Source organism: Perissodus microlepis, chromosome 10, assembly GCF_051167445.1.
Source record: "Perissodus microlepis isolate ML-2025 ecotype Zambia chromosome 10, ASM5116744v1, whole genome shotgun sequence".
Classification (NCBI taxonomy): domain Eukaryota; kingdom Metazoa; phylum Chordata; class Actinopteri; order Cichliformes; family Cichlidae; genus Perissodus; species Perissodus microlepis.
The window spans coordinates 28,409,638-28,429,828 of NC_140470.1; the positions used below are offsets into that span (position 1 = coordinate 28,409,638).

Sequence of the window (20,191 nt, forward strand, 5' to 3'; positions counted from 1 at the left end):
CAAATCTGCAAAATTAATGTGATGCCCACTCTTCTTAAAATGTAGAAGAAAGGGGGGGAAAATTAAATCTGGGAGTTCATCACTCAGTTCAGAGCTGTGAGGCTTGAGTGCTAAACAGCCATTAAAGAGCAGGGGAGGGCATAGCAAATGACCATAACAAATCTGCCCTAGTTTGCTGGGAGGCATCAATTTTGAGGAGTGTGCTCAAAATTATTCTAATTTAAATCAGCCTAACATAACAACCTTCCAGCAACGGGAACCTCCACTCAGGAGCCCACTCCTCCTCCAAGAAGAACAAAGAAATGAGATGAAAGAGGAAAAAAGGGTTTCACAGACGGTGGTATGAGGAATTGGGCTTCACTGTTTGCGGGGGAGGATGCAGGTGGGAGGGGAACAATCAGTCTTGCTGCGTGGTGCCTGAGATGCTCAAGCAACCGCTCCTACAAATAGCACTGACCACAGACACATGCAATTTGCAGTTGTTAGATGTCACCTCAGCATTGTAAAAGAGACGCATTTAAATCAGCCAGAGGCCGGGAACACACTGTGAACCTTTCTTTGAACTCTCTTTAGCCCCCTTGATTGCGGCATGCATTATGTTTATACAAGATATTCCCACTGGAAAGAGACACATATTAAGCAGAATAGCTTCTTTACCCTGAGGTCGGGCTACATATAGCTGTATCACAAATCATTACTAGAGACTTCCGTATTAATATTTAAAACATGTGCAAATACATAGGAAATGGATTTAAAGTTCTGTATTGTATTAATGTTGCAAAAACTCCGTCAATCATCTTTTTTGCATATTCAATGCAGCAGCCAATCCCAGCTGCCATGGGGCAAGAAGCAGGGACAGGTCATCAGTCTGTTGTGGGCCTAACACAAAGAGACAGACAAGCATTCACACTCATATTCACACCTATTAGCGATTTAGAATCACCAGCTAACCTAACCCCACTAATTGCATGTGTTTGGACTGTGAGAGGAAGCCAGAGTCAACAAGAAAAAGCACAGCTAGATGGATTAGAACCCAAGACCTTCTTACTGTGAGGCAACAGTGGTAACCACTGCTCCACGTGCTACCAATGACCTATTTTCTTTGTTAATCCTGAGTTACACTATAGTTATATAATAGTTTCTCATATAAACACATGTTGGACATGATCCAGTGGTGGTTAGCCCTTAGCCTGACAAGAACAAGGTCTTGGGTTCAAATCCACTAGCCAGCTGGGACCTTTTCATGTACCATTTGGGTCTAACTCCAGCTTCCTCCCACGGTCACTAGACGTGCATGTTAGGTTAAATGGCGATTCTAAATTGGTCATAAGAGTTTACTGGACTTTGATGTTGATTATCTCTCCGTGCAAGCCCTGTGACCCGTCTCAGGTGTACAGTGCCGCCTGCTGTATTACAGCTGGGATAAGCTCGAGCCCACCCATCACTCTGAATTGGAAGATTAACAGAATGTAGTTATACATATATATACTTATCTTTTACCTAGCATAGTTAATACTCCATGTTTTTTACACTGCGTCTAGCTTTTCGAAATTTTCCACAGTTTATGTCTCCTGCTTAGAAAAGCTCAGCTTAGCTTTGATGTGTAGGTATGAGTTGCGATAATGGGGTTAAGTGTGGGATAACCTCCAAATTTTTAAAGCAATATCAATTCAGCAATCTCATTGGAGTTTCTAATAACGTTGCAACCAAGACACAAAGAAATCCCTGTGCGTGTGTGACAGAAAGACCACATTTAACGCCCTGGGATGAGAACGAGCGGATATAAACATAAGAAAATTTATGACCACGAGCCATGTTGTCAGCCAACAACCATATGGTAGGATTAATATACCCCTGCAGCCCGAAGCTCCCTCAGGCCAGCAGTGAGGTGATAATTTCCCGTGTTGGCGCTCATGAAAACATAGCTCCTCCTGTCTCGCTGCTGCAGGTTAGACCACCTGGGAAATACTGTAGAAGTGATCACTGGAGTCTAGAAATGTCTTTGTCCGCCAAAAATTCTCTTGCCCAGTGTCTAACTCTAGATAATTATTACAGACTTTCATTTAAAATCCTCAGTGTGGACCTGAGTGTCATACGCCAACTGGACTTTGAGTTTTCTGCGCCAAATAACCGGCAGACGCCATCAGGCAAAAGAAAAGAAAGAAAAATAAGTAATTTAACTTTTCAAGTTCTCCAACATGACAGTGAAAATAATATGTTGTCCCTCAGTAAGAGGGAAAAGTATAATTTTAAGCAATATGGCTTCTCTTGTGATTGCATGCCAGAACACAAATATTGGCAGGCGGGGAGTGCCACACATGGAGTTAAAAGCTTCCTGCCGCTGGAGTACATTATCGCAGATGCTAGAATGAACACTGCCCTATCTCAAATGGTAATATGGGAAGAGTAAAAAATAAGTGATGAGGCGTATCATGCAGACTGTGCCACCAGGAGGAAGTGGAAAACCCAATTCATGCATTTACAATTATTAGATTAGCAGTCCTGGATGCTGGCCATGTTTTATGAATTAACCCAATCATGTCTTTATCCAAATTTCTTCCACTGAGGATGGTTAGTTTCCCATGTGCTCACAATACATTATTTCAGCCATTATTAATTTACCATTGCTTCCATTATGCTGCGTAAAAAGTGGAGGAATCCTGCCAAGGTGCATTTATATCGGGACGGAACAGCGCGGCTTTAACGGGCAATCGTGAATAAAGCCTGTTTTTACCTCTTCCTCTCATCTCTGTTGACTCACTCACTTCCAGCCATTACTGTTGTCAGGGAATACGATGTTATGTCTGAGTGCCGTTGTGGCATTGCGACGACATAAAAAGCAACAAAAAAAATTGCAGGGGGACTTTTGTTCTTTCCAGATCAATGCAAAGCAACAGCAGCATGTTTGCCGTCATTGTCAAGTAACAAACAGCTGCTTCATGTTAATTTAATCCAACCGCACAAGACCTAAAGAGCCCGGCTTACAGGACAGCAAGTAAACAGTCCATCTCTTGATCTCTGTATACAGGATTTGATGTTCAGCTTTGCAAATAACAACTGCGAAGAACACTCACTCAAGGCAGAGAGTGCATCATTAAAATCAGAAGTTAGTTGCGGTGGGGGGAAGATGCAACTTCTCCACACCACTGCATCCTTTGAAACTGTAGCCTACTGGGCAGCACAAGCCTTCACGCTGTGCAGAGCCGTGTCTATTACAACAGATTGGCTCTGCAAATCTCTTGGCTGGGATCATAAAAATAATAAATAAAAAAAAGGGAAGATGGAGGTGAGGGAGAGAAGGAGAGATGGTAATAAAACCTCAACAATTTCTGTGTGTGACAACATGAAAGTGGGAGGGGCAGGTAAATGGGGGCTGCCTGCTGTGAAAATATGGCTTATCATAGTCTTGTCCCCCAAACCACCTTAAAGGTTTGAAGATAACCACATGAGGCTACGTGCGTAAGACAAGAGCCGGGAAATGACCTAATGGAGGAAAAAGTGGGGACAAAAAACTTGAAACACAATAACCTCTTGCAGCAGATGCTTCGCTACCTGCCCGTCAATCTGCAAACACTCTATTACTCACGTACAAATTTTCTACATTATTTCAATTCCATCAATGAATGTCACCCAAAATTTGTCAGACAAAAAAATAACGCTTGTTTACTTCTTTAATAAAGTCATGCCAGACTCATTTCAGCTGTATAAAAAGCGACTCGTCCTCACGCTGGGTAACTGATTATAGCGCATTTAGCAGCAGCTAAACACTCTTGATGGATGAATCGGTCCTTCCCAGATGCGCGGGGTAATTTAGTCCACTCTTCATGGAGAAACTCTGCTGCGTATGGGCATGTGTAGATTTTCAGTATCAACCGTTTGTAAAGTTAGTCTTTAAGCTCATCTGTCCTGGGAGAGTTCCACCAGATGTGCTTTCTCCTAAACTTGACACTAGCATTGATCCCACTGTCTCATAATGTAATGACTGCAGATTAAAGTCATCATTTTCTGGTTTTATAAATGTTCTTGGGATTTTCTGGATTACATGCTCTGATATCTCTTCCTTCTTCTTCTTTTTTTTGGGTATTCCCTTTAGGGGTCACCATAGCGGCTCATCTGCATCCAAGTCACCTCATCCCAAGCATCCCGTTCCCTCTACATGGTGAAGATAGTTAGTGTCAGGATTTTAAAAAGCAGCCGCGTCACGGTGGGTCAATTATCAATAGCACTTCCATGGTGTTTGCCGTCATATTGTTGTTTTATTCACGAGAATATTTGAATAAAACTACAAAAGTACAATATGATGTGATGTGACAAAAGCAAATAAAAGGCAACTCTGTTTTTCAGAGATATTTCACAACTCCAGCACAACCACACACATTTTCTGGGACGCTAACGCTAAGCATAAACCTGTCCAGATGAGAACAATGAAATGTGTTTGGAAGCACTACACACACACACACACACACACATTTGACAGTCCAAAGATTTAAAAGCACTTTCATTTAAAAGCTCGGGAAAATGAATTCACAAAGATAAAACAGTTAACTTAAGCCTGCGCAGTAAAGTGAAAAACACCCTTTTTCATACCTGAGCCAATGCTTGCTTGATTACCTTGCAGACGGAGGAAATGAGGAGCACTGAGCTTTTGTCAATTTGTCTCCCAGGTTCCCTCTATAAACCAACACTCTGCAGGAGGATCTGGCAATATTTAAATATGCACTGGAGAAAAGCACAGGAAATCCTTTGGCCTGTCTCTATTTATTCATATTTTACACCAACAGATTTTTGATCACATGAGACTGACTACCATATAAGGAGATGTCGATAAGCTACAATGCACAGAAAACCCCTTCACTCGCCTTAATATTAAAGGTAAAAGTGTGTTACAATGAAATGCGATTTTCATACCACATAAACATAGATCAGCTAAAGCATTATATAGTTTCTGCACCATTTCAGAAATCACAATTAGTGCTTTTAATACCTTTTTAAAAATGAAATCAGTGAATATGGAAATATATAGAGCACCTTATTTCTAAATTTAAGCACTCAAAGTGCTTTCTGCTACAAGTGTCATTCACCCAATCACAGATTCATTCAGTGCTTTGATCTACACCTAAGTACGTTTATCCATCCATCCATCCATCTTCATCCGCTTTATCCGGGGCCGGGTTGCGGGGGCAGCAGCCTAAGCAGAGAAGCCCAGACCTCCCTCTCCCCAGCCACCTCCTCCAGCTTATCCGGGGGAACACCAAGGCGTTCCCAGGCCAGCCGAGAGATATAATCTCTCCAGCGTGTCCTGGGTCTGCCCCGGGGCCTCCTCCCGGTGGGACATGCCCGGAACACCAACCCCAGGAGGCGCCCAGGAGGCATCCTTGTCAGATGCCCGAACCACCTCAGCTGGCTCCTTTCGATGTGGAGGAGCAGCGGCTCTACTCTGAGCCCCTCCCGGATGGCCGAACTCCTCACCCTATCTCTAAGGGAGAGGCCAGGCACCCTTCGGAGGAAGCTCATTTCTGCCGCTTGTATCCGCGATCTCCTTCTTTCGGTCACTACCCACAGCTCGTGACCATAGGTGAGGGTAGGGACGTAGATCGACCGGTAAATTGAGAGATTCGCTTTTACACTCAGCTCCCTCTTCACCACGACGGACCGGTGCAGCATCCGCATCACTGCAGCCGCAGCACCAATCCGTCTGTCGATCTCCGGCTCCCTACTACCATCACTCGCGAACAAGACCCCGAGATACTTGAACTCCTCCACTTGGGGCAGGAACTCATCCCCGACCCGGAGTGGGCACTCCACCCTTTTCCGGCTGAGAACGATGGCCTCAGATTTGGAGGTGCTGATCCTCATTCCCGCTGCTTCACACTCGGCTGCGAACCGTTCGAGTGCAAGCTGGAGGCCTTCACCCGACTAAGTACGTTTATCTAACATTCAAATACACATCAGGGGTAACTCGGGGTTCAGTATCTGGCCCAGAGATTCTCTGGCACATGGACAGGAGGGACCGGGGACTGATTGATAGATGACCTACTCTATGACTGCTGGGCACACAAAATAATATTGCTACTACATTAGTTTGCATATGGTTGAGGTTTACTTGGAGAGGTAAAGTTCTAGTTTTATAAGCTTGTCATCGATAATATTTGACCTTGTGCTTACTTTTCTTTTAGTTACAAAACAGTCTGTGTGGGTTTTGTCGATTAAAGGAAAGAAGACTTCATCTTAAAGCATGCCCTTTGCACTCAGCTAAGATTCGACACCTACGGTTACCATTAACCTTGCCCTTAACCAAACTCTTCCCATGCCAAATAAGACAACAGCTCACAGTAGTACACAAGTATATGCCAAGTAGGATTTTTTTTTTTTCAAAAGCAGGACAAAGTGTGAACATTAGCCTTTTGCTTCTAGTTTCTAGTGGCATGCAGACTGAGTTTTCCCATCTACCACAGATTAAACTTGTGAAGAAGACAATGTCTGACAGATTAAGGAGCTAACTGCTAATCACAGCATAATTCAGGATATTACAAACAGAAGCTAAGTTTGTTGTCTTTCCTTGGATTTATTTCACACCTGACGCAACAGACAGCAGCAGGAGATCCCCACATGAGGGTATCCAGATGGAGAAATGTTTTTTTGCAACAGTACTGATCCCAACAGTGTGTCCTCATCTATTCCAGTCAACACTACAGTGGTCCCTCGTTTATTGCGGGAGTTACGTTCCAAAAATAACCCGCAATAGGTGAAATCCGTGAAGTAGCCAACTTTATTTTTTACAACTATTATAGATGTTTTAAGGCTGTAAACCCCCTTCACTACACACTTTATACACTTTTCTCTCTTGTTTAAACACCTTAAAAGTTCAAACCTTCGTAGAAAAATAAGTCCAGTATTATAGAATGAAACCCGCAGGTGTCTTTGGCGGTGCAAAACGTTTCGTCGACATTGTTGTGTTTGTTGGGGAGAAACTTAAAAGCATACATTACAGCACTTCAGAGTCACACTGTTAGCGATCGAATGCATTCTGTACTGTACAGGAGACACGGCACGAGATTGATTGACAGTGGTCTACAGCCAATCAAGACGCAGAACACAATGTGCTGTACAAAAATTGCGCACAAAAAAAATTAGCGAATGAAAGGTGAAAGGTGAACCGCGTTATAGTGACGGAGCACTGTGTACGCGGAGTAAAGGACAGATGTAGCTGCAAAGATCTCATCCGTTGTTTCCTGAAATCCTGTTTTGGAGATGAGCATTTTCAGTCATTACCTTGGTATCAAAAACCCAAGGATGGGTGGATGTGACTAACATTACTCGTTCACTGGCTAACGACTTATAATTGACAAGTGCCACAGATAGTTCTCCTTTTTGAAACACAGCATGTCTCACAAAGGAGGCTTAATTTGGAGTGACTGAGTCCATAAACATATCAGGAAAGTTTTCCTGAGTGTTTCTGGTAGCCTCCACATTTTAAAGACACGTCAACACTGGCTTAATATTTCTGACCCAGCAGCTATGTCCATGTTTTACTCCCATCCATGGTACTGTGCAAGTACTTTCCTTGGTATCAGCATCACGTTTGAATTTCTAGTATTGCAACAACTAAAATAAGAGTAAATTCATTAATTACTTATTAATGTGAAACAACTAAAGGATGACTAGAGAGCTGTTGTTTATGAGCTACTGTTTCTTAATTCTGTTATCTGTTAACTAAAGTATAGAAATACAGTAGATACATTGTATATTACTGAAACTACTTATTGAGGTTTCACTGTGAGATTAATGAAGAAAAAAGTACGTATTGTACCACGTTTTGCACACAATCCCATACTCCACATGTCAGTATTACAAACTGATGTATTATTGTGCTTGGATATTTGCTTTTGTTTTCTGTGGCACAGAACAATCTTCTCCACCCTTGGGCCCAGCAGGATTGAAGAGATTAATGATTAAGATGTATAAGACACTGGTTTTATAATAGTGAATAAATCAGCGTGCCCAAATGAGAATGTGATACGTTTCTCAACTAATCTGAAAAGATGTTAATAAAAATGAATAATATTAACAGGCTGAACTGATAGGGTGGAAAAGTGATGAATATGTAGCTATTGGTACAACGCGAGGAAGCCTAATGAGTTTTTAAGGTTACATTTGACCCAGATGAACTCTGCGGTTTTGCATTGAGTTAGTCTAATTTAATGGTCAGTGTTTATTTGTCTCAAAACCAGCCAAACACTCGGCAACATGCTGAGCATATCAGAAATGTCCTCAGCAGATTTAAAGTAGGAATCTTTCAAACAAGAATTTCCAAATCAAAGTTGCTCAGCTTGCCTAGTCAAGGTTAGAAAGGGGTTGAATTACTGTAGTAATAGCCAAGCACTGGAATAAACCTGCAAAAATATCTCCACTTTCCCCGGCACAGAGAGCTGACTCATGCAACTTTCTTTAAGCATTAAAAACTAACTCAAGTTAAAACAGCTCATTTCATTAAAATCTTGGCACATGCACTGCATTCCCCTTTTGAGATTTGTGTCAAGGGACTTAAAGTTGATGATGGTAAATACTTTCCCCTTCTCACTGCTTGACCTCAAATAACGTGCTCACACGTGAAGAAGAAGGAAGGAATCGAGCAGCATTAGCAGTGGCGGTGCAGCCTGTACTCTGCGTGGCCCAATAAGAAAGGCTGTGTTTTGCCTTGTCATTGTAAAAGTGGAAGCACTTTGAGGCGAGGAAGATTCTCCTGGCTTCCGCCTCTTTTATCAGAGATGAGTGCTGATAAACAGCGGTTCTCCGTGTCACCCGATGTGTCCTGACAAGACGGCCCATGGCAGAAGCATCACGTCTGCAGTCATATGATCTGAACGTGTGCACGATCCATGGCGAGAGGTCCTGACATTTCCCATCAAAGCGTTGGGAAAAGACGAGCTGACACTGACAGTGACAGTGACAACGACACGTGGGACAAGAAGCGGAGCATGACCGCAGAGCTGGCAGGAAGCAGAGGCTGAGGTCAGGAAGTTTTCTGTGTTCCTTATAAGGCGCAAGTAGCCATCTAGCTGCTGGGGATGAAGCCACTGCTTCTGAATGTGGGTCACTCTCCCTGGATTCCACTGTGCTTTCTCTCCTCGAGCCTTTATTTGGAGCCAGGGCATTTGAATACTGCATGTTATACCCAGGGCTCCGGAGTACTGCAAGGTTTCCAAGAGCCTTGTACTGTGCACATAGATGAGGATAATAAGATTCCAGTTTGTGTGTGTGTGTGTGCACTGCAATGCGTATTTGTTTATTGGGCAAAAAATGTCAGTGAGTCACGAAAATAAAAATTGGCAGCTCCACATTGACTGCATTTATATGCATGCAGTGACCTCGCCGCTGTCGTATAGAATTTTAATTCAGGTTACGCAACATACACGAATCTCTTTGCATCCTGCAACTAAGTGTCCATATGAATAAACAAATGAATAAAATATCTCGGGCTGTCCACCAGCTGCAGCTCTTGGCAAAGCAAAATGGAAATAATTATCATTTCATTAGCTATAGTTGAAATAAATTAAAATACCTACCAATGTTCACATATGGCAAACCTAACGGATACGGGGACAAAAGCCCATGAGAACACACAAGCTTTTCCCAGTGTTTTCAATGATCTGTCAGAGGAATCTGCAGTTGGCTCATTGAAATTACTCATTGTGTCATTTTTAACGGAAATTTTGTGGTTTAATTGAACGTGTTCACTGCCGAGAAAAAGACTGGCTCTTTAACTACGAAATGGTCCACTGTATTCAAGGCTATTCACCAACTTTATCTGTCTACTGTGTGGTGGAGACAAAGCTTTTATGCTAAGAGCCACTCTCTGTGGCGCGTGCAAAGTGTAAAAAGAGCCTTTTTGTCAGCCAGAAATGCAAAACAATGAGCGGACAGGGGCTATGTCTGTAAGCTGCAGCTTCTTTGTGGGCCAGTTACTACAAATGACACCTTTCACATTATATGCAGTCAATTCCACCATTGGACAAGTGGAAAAACTCAAGTGAACCACTGTTGTGCTCGAAACTGTTTACCACCAAAAAAATCCACAGTAGCAAACCTCACTGTTAAATTACAGTAAAGTACTGGCATCTCGCTACAGGACTCTCAGTCACGGCTGTCCATTTCTAGCTAAACTTTGTCACTGTTCAAACTCTAAACACAACGTAACATCACAGCACATTTACAGTTCAATGAGTCGGGTTTGTACGGTTTCCTGTTGGTTGTTTTTCTCGTGTAGTTTTAAAGGCATTTGGGCTTTGTAATATTTTACTAGTGATTGTCACGCAGGTTTTGCTGCTAAAAACATTACTTTAGTACTGTATATGATAAAGATCCTTTCCAAAACAATGCGATGGATAAGTCACTATCTGTGAAACGCTGTCGTGTATAACAGAAATGATGCCACTATCAATTTACGGGCGAAAAGAGAAGATACGATTTTTAAACGACACTTGAAATGAAAAGCAAACAAATCTAGAAAAGCAGTGTCAGCCCACACCGGGGCATGCTAGACAACATTACGGCTACACATACTATTATTGCATTGCCATGGTAACTAAATTTGACACACCACTACTCCCTATCCTGCTGCATGACAAACACTCACGCCGACACACACATTGCACGTTTCTGACAGCACCGCTGCGGCCGCGGGAAAACAAGGGAAGATTCCACAAGTGGCCCGTCTCTGCCCCGTCTCTCTGCCTGGCATGCCATCATTTGCAATAACAAGTCAAAGACTTTCAAAGCTGGACAAGTGAAGAGGAGAATAATTGGAAGGAACGATGGAGTGGCTAAGGGAGAGTCAGGAGAGGAGGCCTCCTGATTCATCTTTAAAGACACTCCTTATTGCATCTTTAATAATTTTCCTCGATGTGCTGGGAAGACTCGACAGTTCACTTCCACAACTCTTGAATTCACACCCTATTGAGGCAAGTCGCTCACGAGGCTCACGCTGGGCTTTCTTCTCCAGGCCTCGTCGCCTTCTTAACTCTTCTGTTTTATCACTCCTCATTTCCATCCCTGCTAGGCTCACAGAGTCAGGCTGCGAAGACTTGCAGATGTATATGGATGTTAACACGCTCAGCTAAATGTTTTAAGAGACAAGGGGATATGACAAAACTTCGGCTCATATTTAGTCTTACTGCAGCTTTGTTACACCACATCTTGACTGAAAGGTGTCCCACAGTTAGTCAGTTCTCTGAAACTGTTAATGAAACTGTTTCGTAATCCAGATGAAAGCAGTAGAAGTTAGCATCATACATTTTAAAGAGAGGGGAACTTAAAGAGAGTAAGTGTTGCTCTTATGGTGTGAAAAGAAATGCTTGGAATTCCTGGGGGGGAGGTGGGACTCATGAGTAAATAGCTCATTTTTGTCTGGCTACAAGAAGAGCTGTTAGCATATCTTCAGATATAGAAACCAACATCAGCTCCAAAGCCTTAAATCACAATTTGAGAATTAAACTATTCTGTTCATTTTATAAAAATATGCTAGCATCACTGGGTTCATCAGATGTCTTCCTGCAGGTTTCAAAAATCACATCAGCTGGTAGAAAGAAATTGGACAATGTGTGTGGGCAGTGGTATTTTTGCTACTGCTACCGCCATTTATACATGTGTGCTCCACAACTACAGCTATTCTAACTTTTATCCCTGTAGTGAAATGATTTTATAATTGCTTTTTGCATATTTCCCCAAGTAAAGGTCACTAAAATGATATTAAGTAGATCATTAACTGAATTTATTTAGGTAAAAATACAGATATCATAAACATACCCTAATCAGACATTTTATACAGGTGGAATTTCTGTTTCTGTCCTTTTAAAAGATTTTAAAGGATTACTGTTGCCAGTATAACAGTACTGCTTTTCACTATAGAAATGTCATCAACTGACACTGAGTCAAAAAAAAACATTTTACTGTAGAAAAAAACCACAATTATACAAGTAACTGTGTTACTGAGGCTTAATTAATCATAGCTCATTAAAAGCAGATAGCTACCTTAACGTGTTTAATATAGGTTTCACTAATCTTTAGTGTTTCGTTAACGTTCCTGTGTTCATTTCTGGTGTTCTTCATACATACAAGTGCAAAAAAATCCGACTCTGTCAAATGCATATAATAATATATCCTCTAATCCTGGATACTCTGCTGATAACTGAGCAGAACTAAGAGCTACAGAGACCAGAGTCCTGCTAAGCCTCACACTCTCTCTCCACTTTTCCTGCAGGCAAATGGTGAAATTTAGAAACTTTAAGAGAGCTGAGAGTGGAAAAGCTCAAATACAGGAAGGCAGTGAGGGACACTTGTGTCATGAACTATTTAGTCCCATCACACATGCTCATCACTAACCACTGAGTTATATGAGAGATGTGTTTTTGTAACAGTAATTGTCTGAATGGCAATGTAAGACACTCAGAAAATGTGAACGGGGTCACTTGTAATGAAGCAAAAAGTTACAAATCTACACGTCCAAATATTTTTCCTTATGTTGCCTCCAACCATTTACATGTTAATAAAATTAAGGCATTAAGAATCCATTTGCAATAATAAAACAATATTATTTGCATTAACATACACGCTGACACAAAAACGTGGTTAAACATCCATTTATATATTAGTCAGTGTTTTATTCCCAGCAGTGACGTGTAGAATGGGTACAGTATATGAGCATTAAATGCCATAGCAGAAGCCAAATCTGTATGTGTTCCACAGCTACAACTATTACCTGGCCTTTAAACACAAACTGCTCGGAGCAGCAGTTCACTGCAAATTATTCATAAAAAAAGAAAAAAAGAACTCTTTGGCTGGAGGCCACCATTTTTGAAGGTGAATCTTACAGTGCTGCTTAACCCTCTCTTCTTCCCTTTATCTTACCTGACTTTAATTAGTGCTGGCACATCATTTGGCTAAGTGAAGAAGAAATTAATGAGAAGGATGAAATGTGTGTTTACATCCTCGTTTGTCTCTTTAGACTTGAAATGAACATAAATGGTCATGTAACTTGTGCTTGAAGCCTGAAACAGAATATTGTGAGGATTGGAATGAGATGACTTTGGTTCGACTTCCGCGTACACTGTGATCTTATGCTGTCATTGAATGCAATTGATTCCGAGATTCGTCTAATAATGCTGCTTTGAATTAAGCTGGTTATTAAGACTGTAATGAATGAATCCATCGCTGTGGTAATTGTGTTCTATTGGACATGTAAATCCTACGTTTCCTTTAAGCCTATCCACTGGTGCTCAGCATTCACACTGTAGCTTTGTTTACAGACAGTCATGCTGCCCTAAGCCTAAACCTTGGACATATTACAGATGATTCGGTGCGAGTGTTATTATAAAGAGACATACAATACGTCAATTTATGACAGGGAGGAAATTGTTGGCTGAGATATAGCGGGAAGCAAGAAAATAATCTATTCATCAATAAATCTTATATGCATGACTGCATGGAGGCTGATTGAGCCTCTGCTGTGAATATAGATGTGTCAACATCACAATAAATGTGACATTCGGCATGAAAACAAGGAGTCTGAAAGCATCGGAGCACCTGAACAGATTTTAAAGGACACTTACTTGAGGGTGAACTGGTCAATAGTAGAGTTGGGCATCAGGTACAGGAAGATTTTGAGAATCTCTCCAGGCTTCAGGGGCTTCTCCGGCAGCCTGAGGAACATGTTCTTGTCTAGCTGCTTGTCCACCAGCAGCTGCTCTTCACTGGCCTGGTACAGGCTGATGCTTCCGATGCGCAGCAGGGGGTGCTGTGACAGAGGTTCTCCCCTGGAAGCACCACCACCGTGACCTGAACCCTTACTGCACTCCCCTTCCAGGTTAGGCTCGTGTAGCGTGTAGTATAGCTCAGCCTGGAGGGTCTCACTTAACCCATCCAAGAGCCCGTCACTCGAGCCTTTCCTTCGGCCCAGAGGGGCTACATTGGTGTTAAACCACGACGGAGGAAGCTCCAGTTGGGCCAAGCACTGCGCCAGGTTACCTTTCATGCGGCAGGAGGTTTTAATTTCACGGACATCCCGGAAGGCATGCAAACGGACGCAGGGTAGCTTGTCCTGAGCCTTGAAGTCGTCCCAGTCACGACCGGCGATATAGAAAAACACCTGGACTGTGGGGTTGTTGGAGAAGACCCGCGGTTGGACAATGAAGGCCCGAACCTTCCAGTTGACTGTCAGTTGGCCGGGAATATCCAGAGGACTAGCTGGCTGAAGCAACTCCTTGGACAGGGCCTGGTCCTGGGCAAAAGGCCCGAAGCTTATGTTGATGGCGGGGAGGTCTTTTGTCTGGAAAACCACAAAACTCTCAGAGCGCTGCAATGGGTTTCCACTGCTGGGACTACTGCCGCTCTTGGTACTGCCGCCAAATGTTTGTCCTGTGATCTGAGCCTCCCTCAAAAAGAAGGCCAGTTGTGCATTGGACATTTTGAAGTTGGCAGGAAGGTACACACTGGGTGGTAAAGGACTGGCTGTCATTGCTGACGAACTCAGGGCATCAGAGCTGGTTGGAGAGATTTTACCTGCAAGAGCTGCAAGAAAGAAAGGAGAAAGGAAAGATTTAACTTTTAAATGCAGCTTCCATTTTTATAATAATAATAATGCACATTATTTATGAAACACCTTCGAAATCACAGTGTACAAAGTGCTTTCACAAGCAAGCAAAAAGGAGAATATTTAAAAGTTACTTTCAAACAAAGTGAAACAGGTAAAACTCATGAACTGTAAGTGAAAGAAAACACCAGGAAAAGGGAAGATATGGTGAGTGTGTGTGTGTGTGTGTGTGTGTGTGTGTGTGTGTGTGTGTGTGTGTGTGTGTGTGTGTGTGTGTGTGTGTGTGTGTCAATGAATATATGGTATAATTAGGAAGAGACACAAATGTGGTCTACTGAGTCAGCTGAGGGGGCAAAAGGGGAGGAGGTCAAAACACACTAATCAGATGATAACTGGTTACTGTCAAGCATCCGGAGCAAAGGTTATACACTGAAACATGTCGACATTAAGAAGCTGCACCCCGTGTGATCTTTGTCTCGGGCAAAACATGTTGCATGAGTGTTTGGATTCAAGTAATCTGAAGCGACACCTGTGAACAAGCCAAACTCAAAACTCTTCAAGTTCCTGGAAATGAGCGAATACCTGACAAAACACCCAAGACGCCACCGCAAAATTAATCTAGGTTGAAATCACAAATAACAAAGAGAGTAAGAGGGACATACTTATCAAAATCAACCAGAGCTGAGCACAGAAACATAGCTGCCTGTTACCATGGTCCAAATCAGAGATTAAAAGTCCCATATTCCAAATGGTTATATCATTGAGATTTCATCCTTTAAATGTGGGAAAAAAGGCAGAATCAAGAGGATATTTTGAGAACTCCCCAACAGAAAAGTCTCTTCAAACAATTGTGTTACTTGGAAGTAGTCCACAGAAGTTTCTCTTCTTTTTTGGTAGCTCCTTAGAAAGTCTTTTTCATGTGTGTTGCAAAAGAAGCCTGAATTCAAGAATAAAAAAATAAATAAAAATAAAAACAGCAATCTGCTCCCGCAGTTCTTCACTTGGTCATGTTCTGGCTACAAAGGTTCCACCGAGCTTCTTGAACTTGTGCTTGTCTAATTCCCTGTGGCTTAGGTCTTGGTTTAAGAGTGGTTCAGCCCCACACAGCAGCTCTTAGCTCTTTCAATCTCAGACTGTGCATGGCTCCGGGACACACTCTGATAGATAGGCAGAGCCTCCTCCCGGTTGGTGGGCTGTACGGAACTATAGACAAAGCCTCTGACGCCGCCCCATCTCGCCACACCTAGTCTCTAGTCTATAATCACCATTTTAGCTCCGGGTCATAGCTAAGACACACAGCCCCTCAGAGGACTCGACTTACACCACACACACATACAGAGGTGAAAGAAAAAACACTCTTCAGCTCGATTCATGCTCTCTCTCTGGACTTGTTCAGGCAGACTCTTATGTGAGTGCATGCAAGTGTGTCTATAAGGACTGTGTGTGTGTGTGTGTGTGTGTGTGTGTGTGTGTGGTGGGGGATGGATGTATTGCTTGAATGCCTCTAGGCAGAGAGAGAGAGTGAGAGAGTAAGAAGGAGAACGGGAAAGGGAGGGATTAGGTAAAGGTTATTGATGAATTAGCCTAGCTCTGCTTCCCTTCTCCTCCTCCTTCTCCTCCCCCTCTTCCTCCCCCTCTTTTCGTCTGCTTTAGCCCCATGAGAAATCCATGAAAATGAAGGGGTACCGGCAAGAGGGGGAGGGGTATCTGGGCTGGCTCACTGCTTCACTCACATGTGCCTGGAATTCCCATAATAAAAGAGAGAAGGATCCACGGATGTGTGTGTGTGTGTGTGTGGGCTCCATAAACTGAATGGCAAACAGTGGGGCAACAAAAGATGAAGCCACAGCCGGAGAAACATCCCGTACTTACAAATGAGCATAGAGAGGGCTGGAGGAAGTATAATGATGAGAGAAGCTACTTAGGGACTAAGTCTAGTCTCTACCTCACAGGAATGCATGTCTCACTTTTTGAGCCGCTCTTCTCTTGATCAACATTTAAAGAGACAAATGCGCACAGCAATCCGCAGACTTTCTTAAGGGCTTCTCTGCTAGAGTCCCATCTGTGCGTTGTCCTGGGTCCAAACACAGAGATCTGCCAACATTTTTGTATATTTCCAGGTCACCTGATAAACTAAAATTGTCAGCTTCTACTACTGATCCTGGCCTCAGGAAAGGAATATAAAATGCGCCTCACGTATGGGGATCCACACCTAGTCTGCCTGCCAACCTTAATATCAAAGTGTATGTTTTTACCTCTCCACCGTTTAAAGCTCTATATGATTTTATTGCTGTATTTAAAAAGTAAGTAGATATTGGAACAGCATTACCCACCAGTTTGCTCCATCTATGTCTTGAGGCAGCATGAGCCTAGAGCTCCGAGAATCCGTGAATCCCCAGACCTGCTGGGACTTTTAATACATAACGTTCTCCACTGGATCTTAAACTACTGCTGAAGTGGCCTTGAGCAAGGCACTTAAAGAAATATGTCTCCATGTGCTCCACAAGCACCCGCTGCTGGCTAAACAGCCTAAAACAAACTGGTTTCCAGCTTGCTTTTCATTTTAATGTTTAGCTTTTAAAGTCGGTTGCTTCCGACTTGGTGCTGCTGACTGCTTCTCTCTCCAGCATCTGTTCGTTTAAATGGGGAGAGGCTGCAGGGCCTCTCCCCATTTAAATCCCCATTTACGGTAAAACTGTGACTCCAACAGCTTGCTTACATTGTGAGTGTGAGTAAGCCAATAACAACAGGGTTTGCATCCTCACAGATCGACCTGTTGGTTCAAGTCAGAAAGAGCAGGGATACTGGATCTTGAGCTTTGGCTGTTAGATGCAAGTCTTTGGTGTTTCTGATATTACCTCTAACATTTTAAAATGAGCAAAAATTGATGGTTTTATCAAATTTGGGGGATTTCCCCAACCAATTTTCTTTCAAAATTTTAATAACAACTTTCTTTGGACCACCATCTCTGTACAGGGAAAGTCCCATTTTCACTTCATCTGCTGGGAAAGCATCGATTTTCACACCGACTACCTTTAAAACTGTGTTTTATAGAGTAATGCACCCACATACCATCAGAGATGCAGAGCCGAACGGTCCCTCTCCTCCCCCCATGTTTTCCAAAAAGAAATGCGAGTTTTGACTGAGTGGATCATGTTCACAGGTCTTATGTTTCTGCATGCAGAGCTTTAACCTGCATTTGTGGATGGCACAGTAATCTGTGATTTCTGGAAGTGTTTCTGAGCCCATGCACTGGTTTCCATCACAGACATGCATCATGCCTGTTTTTAATGCAGTGCTGCCTGCAGGGCCTGAAGATCACGGGCACCTTATATTGATTTTTGGGCTTGTCCCTTGCACACAGAGATTTCTACAGATTCTCTCAATCTTCTGATGATATTGCGTACTGTACATGATGAGATATTAAAAACTTTGAGGAACAATACTCTGTAACTCTTTCAAAATTTGTAGTTTGCAGATTGGTGAAGATCTGCACATTGATAAACTCTGCCTTTGTTAGATGCTTTTGTTTTTAAACCCAATCATGTTACGGACCTGTTTTTGCATGTAATTAAGATAATTATAAGCAAAATGTTCCTGCAGCGGTTTCTTTTTAGCACCGCTTTCTTTTCCAGTTTTTCCATCTTAACTTCTTTGAGATGTGCTGCTAACATTAAATTAAAAATTATTTTTCTCTTAAAATTGTAACATTTTTTAACTGTTGTATGGTGCCTTTGGAAAACCAAAGGCACAATGGATTGTAGCCTCTGGCAAGCTCCTAAGCACCGTGAACCCTCCCTGACATGTTGATACTTTCATATTAGACCTGAAGGTCACCTGAATACTGCCCAGAAGCCTTATAATCTCCTTAAAATGCAATGAAACTGCACAATTGCAACACAAGGACCAAATGCCATTAAGCAAAACAAATCTTTGGCCCTTGCTCTCAACTCCGAACCCTATGGTTTCAGTTAAGAAGGTGATTACAGCCTATGATGCATCAGGGTGTGCTTGTCTCATTTCAGCCTAACAACATCACAGGGCAGGTGGGTTTGAAGGGAAGCACGGACACAGATGGGCTTCCGATGTGAAACCCTATCGCTTTCCTCTATCACTTGATGTCCTATCAGACCCCGGGCCAAATTGAATTGAATTTTCTTCCTGTTGTTCTCCCATTAAGTGAAACATCTGCTCAATGTGTGTGTGAGTATCTGGGGAATGAGTGGGTTTCTAGTAAAGGGTAATTTTTTTTTTTGTTTTTATCTGTCAGAATATTTTGTCTTACGTCAATTAATAAAAAACAGCCATTTCAGGGCAGGGCGAGACGGACTGTTTTACTTTGTCATATCACTAACAATTTGCGCCGACACATGATTGAGGGGAAAAATAGGCAATGATTCTAGTGACAATACTGCTGATTCATCCTGCCGGATGGGTTGATCAAAAATAAACTTTTTGGTGTTTAAGATTAACTTTGAAAAATCCCCAAATGTTTTGTATTTCCCCCAGAAGCTAACGCAGGAAAGCAATTTTGTCACTAATCTCACAAGACGAAAGAGCTTTAGCCTTTTAGCTACTAAAGCTAAATTCACTGGATTGAACAGAGCCTTAGGCATAGCTCGTGGTGGTGAAAAAAATCTGTGAAGCAAAATATCTTGAATACAAAAAAAAAAGCAGTGCATACTGTATATTCCTCAGCGTATGTTGTTGTTGCACAAACAAAACCTTTTCAGCCTAATCCACTCAAACACAACTGCCTCCTCCACTTCAGCCAGGTGTGCTGCATACTGTAGGTATGCAGAATATGAAAGTGTGTTTCGTGCCAGTGTTTCATTTCCTGAAGAGCTGACTAAAGCGAAAAAAAAAAAAGCCCCATTCTGTAGATAAATAAAACACTTAACTGTGTTTCCCGCTGCCCATACAAAAGCTGTCAAACATAAAAGCAGTCAGCCAAGTCAAGGGGAAATACACAGCGACAACGTTATGAGGAGGGCAGACATTTGATCTTGAGAGAGAGAAGTGCATAAATGTCTCTTCAAGTAAAAGGTCGGGAGAAATTATTGAGAAGGATTAGAGAGAGATGGAGCATCCTTACAGCATTACTAATGTTCCAGCTCGAAGGGTTTCCCTATCGATCTTCATTTTAACCCTCGTTCCCTCCCTTCTTTTACTCAGCTGTGAGCCTTACTGTACTGCTGTTATTTGGATTGGTGAAATAATACCTTTCAACTCACTCAGCTATAAGACTTGAGCAATGCTCCACAGTCTGCATCACATTTCAGTTTGCAGTTGCTCTTAAAAACTCAATTTCTGCTAAAACTTCCACGCAAACGTCCCGTAATGTAAAATGGTTCGCGTTACCATTCATTTAGCAATGAATGCAACCTAAAGTGCAGATGAAAAGATGTGCTAGCCGGGAGATTGAAGGCTGTATTAGCACTTGAAACACTCGTAGTGTTAGTCCTATTTTTGCCCCTCTCTGAGGAATGTCTATTTCCATCTCAGTCAGATTCAGATAACCTTTACCAAAGGACTGCAGCCAGATTATATCGAACACACTCGAAGTGTGTGTGGCTTCATATTTCACCAGATTTCATCTATATG

General features: G+C 42.4%; 1 protein-coding gene across 3 annotated transcripts in view; it reads right to left on the reverse strand.

The window, feature by feature from the left end:
• tmem132e (transmembrane protein 132E) overlaps positions 1-20,191 on the reverse strand; it is a 426,449-nt gene that overhangs the window by 120,455 nt on the left and 285,803 nt on the right. For 2 of the 3 annotated variants that reach the window (XM_084940922.1, XM_084940923.1), the window contains one exon: positions 13,608-14,565. In XM_084940922.1, the coding sequence (XP_084797048.1) occupies positions 13,608-14,565 (958 nt within the window). Of the gene's footprint in view, positions 1-13,607; positions 14,566-15,249; positions 15,986-20,191 lie in introns of those variants that run through there. The other variant, XM_084940921.1, reaches the window with a different exon arrangement.